The following is a 5,646-nucleotide window of genomic DNA, read 5'->3' as shown; positions in this document are numbered from 1 at the left end:
TTTTACTGTTGGTGACCATAGTACCTTGTGCAAAGAGGTGTACTAATTATCCTGTGTCTCTGTTGATCGACCCTACTTGCCTAGTACTACCTTTTAGTGCAATATAGTAGTGTTACGTTGGAGTATATGGTACCCCTATTATTTGTTGGGTCTAACACACCTAACAAATTGGCGCTGTTGCTGGGGACACGGTGTTACTAATTGTTTTATGCCAAGATCTTTTCGTACAGGTACATCATTGCCACTTGTTTCGGAGATAGAGAGGACTGCAAAGAAGTTAAGGAAGCAAGCCAAGCTTCGTAAGAGGCAACCGGTTTCCAGTACTTCTTCATCATCTACTCCCCCAGTCATTAACATTTGGGAGGACATACCCCTCTCAAGTGTATCAGCCTCAGAAACAGAAAGCCCATCACTCTCACCACAACCAGCCTCACCCATAAATACCACTCCACCCTCTTCACCTGTTCATAATATCCTAAACACTTCATCTAAAGAAACATCACCCACTTCTCAAGCAATGGAAGACAACCCTGGAGGGAATCAAGGTCCTCCAAACGCACCACCCGAACAAACCCTCCACCAATGGTCAAAACAAGAGGTTACTCAATAACCTCATTGTATTACATATCCAGCTGCCACAAGCCTTGAACTAAAATCCGGGGTTATCCACTTACTCCCAACTTTTAGAGGTTTGGAGAGTGAAGATCCTCACAAGTTCCTCACCGAGTTTCATGCAGTATGTGTGGGTATGAAACCACACAATGTCACGGAGGACCAAATCAAGCTTAGGGCATTCCCTTTGTAGTGCAAGATGCAGCCAAAGATTGGCTTTATGACCTCCCACCGCGGACAGTAACTACTTGGGTAGATTTTGCAAGGTTGTTTTTGGATAAGTACTTTCTCGAGATGAAAGCTTCAGCCCTACGGAGAGAAATCATTGGAATGAAGCAGCACAAGAGAGAAGCTTTTCACACATATTGGGAGTGATTCAAGAAACTTTGTGCCCGATGCCCAAAGCATGGAATTACCGAATATCAGCTTCTCGAATATTTCATTGAAGGAATGACTCCAATGGAAAGAAGGCTCCTTAATGCCTCCAGGGGCGGATCTTTACCCGACAAGACTCCTACCAAAATCCGTAACTTGATCAAAATCATGGCTGAAGATTCCAAACATTCAAACCATGATGCAGAAGGGTACACGGATGCACCCCAAGGTGTAAAGGAGGTCCAAACTCCTGAAATTGAAGCTCAATTGTATGAGCTTACGAAAGTGGTTATGATGCTAGCTAAAGACAAAGGTGTGCAGCCCACACCCCGCCCGTGCGGTATTTGCACTCAAGTTGGGCATCCAACCGACATGTGCCCTCAACTTCAAGATGAGGATTATGAAAAAGCAAAAGCCATGGGAGGTTTTTCTGGGTCAAATCAAAGGGGATATAAACAGCCACGGGGTGATCAAAGATGGAATAACAATCAAGGTTGGGGAGGAAATCAACCAGCTAGAGTTATCAACCAAGTCAACAACAACAATACCAAAAAAACACCTTTTCCACCACAAAACTTCCAGCCAAGGCAACCACAATATCCTTCTCAACAAGCTGGTTCATCAAATATGTCCTTAGAGGACACAATGAAGAGTTTGGCAACTAGTACACTAGCTTTCCAACAAGAAACAAAATCAAGCATAAAGAACCAAGAGAGACAAGTTTCACAGCTTGCTATTTCTGTAAGCAAACTAGAATATCAAGGAAAGTTGCCTGCTCAAACTGAATCAAACCCAAGGCACAACATGTGTGCCGTCACATCGTAAGGCGGAAAGAGATACAATGGTCCAAAAGTGTCGGTTGATCAAAAGAAAGAAGAAATAATGGTCGAAGAGGCAACCAAAAAAGAGAAGAAGGAAGAGAAAACAATCCAAAAGAAGCCCTTCATCACTGAGTCTAAAGCCACACCTGCTCCATTTCCCGAAATAGTAAAGAGCACGAAGAAAGAACGGGAGGAGAGTGAGATAATGCAAATGTTCAAAAAAGTTCAAATCAACATGCCACTCCTCGAGCCCATCAAGCAGCAACCTAGATATGAAAGGTTCCTTAAGTATCTTTGTGTATCTAAAAAGAAATTAAAAGGAAATCAAGTCCTAATAGTTGGGGAGCATGTATCCGCGGTTTTGAAAAAGAGGATGCCCCCGAAGTGCAAGGATCCCGGTGTCTTTACCATGCCTTTCACATTGGGGACTGTTTATGTACCTCGAGCTATTCTTGATCTAGGTGCATCCGTAAATGTCCTACCATATTCTCTTATCAAATCAATTGGTGTAGGAACATTGAGCAAAACTTGTGTGATAATACAACTTGTTGACCAGTCTTTGGTACACCCAAAGGGAGTATTAGAGGACGTGTTAGTGCAAGTCAATAAATTTGTCTTCTCGGCTGATTTTTATGTCGTTGATATGGGAGATGATGATTCTCCAAGTTCAAGTTCCATACTTTTGGGTAGACCTCTTCTTAAAACTTCTAAAACAAAAATTGATGTCTATAATGGAACTTTCAGTACAGAATTTGACGGTGAAGTTATCAACTTCAATGTTCATGAAGCAAAAAAGGTTCCTTCCGATGTTCAGTCTGTCAATCTTGTGAATTTGATCCAGCCCACAACTAAAAAGGGCTTAAATTTGTTAAACAATGAATTTCTAGAGTTAGTTTTGTCACAAAAACTAGACAGGGACAAAGCCAAGGAGATTGCAAAGGATTATGATATGAATAATGAGGTGTTGGAGATTTTGGAGTTTGTTGATGACAAGAGGCATATGAGGACTGATGATGTGAAACCCAAGCCACCTACCACCAAAGCCAAATTCCTTCCACCAGTGGAACAAGCACAAGATCCGGGAGCAAAAACTCCACCGAACCCTTTAAAGAATATGCATGTTGAGAAGGAGAGTACTCAACCAGTAATCAACTCAAATAAACTATCTAAGAAGAAAAAGGAGTTGATAACCCTGCTGAATAAATACCAAAAAAAGACTAAGTGGACAATCTTCGATATTAAGGGTTTAAGTCCTTTTCGGTTTGTTTGCAAAAAGAAATCCAAAAGAAGGTTGAAGGTTCAGTTGAAGGAGGTAGCAAGAAGATTTATGTGTTGGAGAGGCTCACATACTTAGAACGAAGCATATTCGGGGGCAACGTCGAGCCAACGACTTAAAACAAGGGTCGGGGGTATTTTTGTCTTTTCCTTTACCAAAATTTCCATTTCTTTGAAGTTTTTAGTTTTTAATGTTCCAAATGCATTTAAGCATGTTTTTAAATCACCAAGTGGACCTCGGGATGCAAAACTATTTCGTTTGAATGAGAGAGGATTTTTTGGGTTCAAAAAGTGGGAAGTGGTAAACAGAGCCGTACACGACCCATACTCATTTTTGCCTTATATTGAACACGGGTCATGTTCAAGCAAGGAAAACACTTAGACAGTCAGAGGGTTACACGACCCGTGTCATTTTCCCCTTATGCCCAACACGGGCCATGTTCAACCATTTTCATAATTTTAAACCCCCAACACGGGCCATGTGATTTTACACTAAAAGAACACGGGTCGTGTTCGTACTACATAACAAATGTGTTTTATGTCTAAAAATGTGTTTTTATCACCCATACACCCATAAATCACCCCCAAAACAATTTCACTCTTCCAAGAATCCCTAGGTCCGAAATTTTCACAATTTGTTTTGTGCTTTTGGGCTTGATACTTCATGTAGGCAAGCTTGGGGAAGATGAAGAGGAGGTTCTCACCACAACTGCAAGAATCCAAGAACGATTCGGTAAATTCTTTCCATATATTTAATAGTACATATTTTGCTTAAAAATTCAATTTGTGTGCACTTGTGATTGTTTGGACTCTTACCTAACCGGGCACCACCCGTCTCCTCCTCCATATTAGGTTTTTCTGCCCTCTCCGAGCATCGGGGACGATGCGTATCTTTAAGCTTGGGATGACTAGAGTTGTACACTACGTTCATTCATGCATTTAGGTTCATTCATGCATTTTCAAAAAAAAAAATCCAAAAAATAGACTTTTATTCCATGTTTGTTTTGATCCAACCCAAGGCAGCCTAATCTTCTAAAAACAGTTGAGTTGGTAAGTGAGTTGTATGCCTTGAGATTAGACTTGTTCGTTTTATTGAAAAATCCCAAAGCAAGAAAATCACACACGGACACACTTCCCGAAGCTACTCATGCAAAATAGAAAATGAAAAAGGTTGTCAACACCGGAGCATAACGACAGGTATGAGTCAATCTTTAGGACACGTGACCGGTCTTATGAGTAGTAAGTGCTCAATTGGTACTAAAATGCCAAATTCAAGAAAACAATAAAAGAAGATAAAATTTCAGTGTCCCGAACCTTCCAGCGCTCTAAAAAGTCATTTCTACTAATTCCCTTTTATATACCTTGCTTGGGAACATAGTTTCAAACTATACTTACGGGTCTTTGCATGTTGACCTCAGTCCCCTGAAAAATGTCTTAGAAGCCCCTCACGGTAATAGACCGTGAGATGTCCCCATAATAGAAAAGTCAAGGACGGATATATAAAGAAATAAGCCTAGGAAAATAATAATAATAATAATAATAATAATAATAATAATAATAATAATAATAATAATAATAATAATAATAATAATAATAATAACAATAATGATAATAATAATAATAATAATAATAATAATAATAATAATAAATAAATAAATAAAAATAAAGAAAATTATTAAGTTAATATGTGACCTTTGGAACTCGAATAAGTAAGCTCCGAGGGGTGTTCTACATCTAATCACCTAAAGCTGACTGATTGGGTTGAAAGTTCGCTACACGGGTTCCATAGAAACTCATGAACTTAATAATAACAAAAAAAAAATTATAGATATGTATAGGTATCCAAACAAAAGCTAATCTGTAGCCTTTGAGGTTCGGGCGAGTAAACCCAAAGGATCTCTTTAAATCTAGTACACTAAGGTCATATGGTCTAGATGTGTTGGTTGGAAGTCCGTTACATGGATTTCAAAGAAAGCCATGAGCTTGATTTGTAGGAAAAACATAATTGGATAGTTTGTATATATTTATTTTTATAGTTTAATTGAATAATATATTTAGGAAAAATGCTTGGCTGCAAAAAGATTCCCTTGAACTTGAACTTGAACTTATGACATTGGGACTGACTGTTAATTACTTCGACTAGTGTAAGTGGTTTGAAATTTGTAACCAATTTGGGTAAATTTTAGGGAATTCTTAGAAAATATTTTTTAGAAAAAGATTGTTGTTAATCAACAAATAGCTGGAGTGGGTCATTGTTACATTTTGTAAAACAAGGATGATTTAACATATTTTTGTCACATACATTTTCACGAGGGTAAGAGCATAATGTGTTCCATGAATTGAGTTGATGCTATTGAAAGGGAATAAGTGTTGTGATCTTTGATTCTGTTAAGTTGCGTTAGGGAGTGGCCAAAGTCTTATTTCTATTGTCATTTAATATTTTGAGACCAATGCCAAGTTGACTCAAGGCACGACATATACATTCTCAACTATGCTACAAAAACGAGGTTAAATGGGTTGAATATTTTTCATGATTGTTTTGATTTTTGCATTAAGTTTCATA

General features: G+C 38.6%; 1 protein-coding gene across 1 annotated transcript; it reads left to right on the top strand.

Annotated features, from left to right (window-relative positions):
- The first annotated feature begins 1,869 nt into the window (after nt 1–1,869).
- LOC111900140 (uncharacterized) lies at nt 1,870–3,162 on the top strand. The gene has a single exon (XM_023896011.1). The coding sequence runs from the start codon at nt 1,870–1,872 to the stop codon at nt 3,160–3,162; it is 1,293 nt and encodes a 430-aa protein (XP_023751779.1).
- Nucleotides 3,163–5,646: the final 2,484 nt, after the last annotated feature.

This window comes from Lactuca sativa, chromosome 8 (assembly GCF_002870075.4).
Source record: "Lactuca sativa cultivar Salinas chromosome 8, Lsat_Salinas_v11, whole genome shotgun sequence".
Classification (NCBI taxonomy): domain Eukaryota; kingdom Viridiplantae; phylum Streptophyta; class Magnoliopsida; order Asterales; family Asteraceae; genus Lactuca; species Lactuca sativa.
Note: the sequence above shows the minus strand (reverse complement) of the source record. Positions and strands in the feature narration are given on the sequence as shown.

Bases quoted from the DNA above. Each gene is read 5' to 3' on its own strand.
- LOC111900140 (XM_023896011.1), top strand. From the start codon at position 1,870: ATGGTCGAAGAGGCAACCAAAAAAGAGAAGAAGGAAGAGAAAACAATC.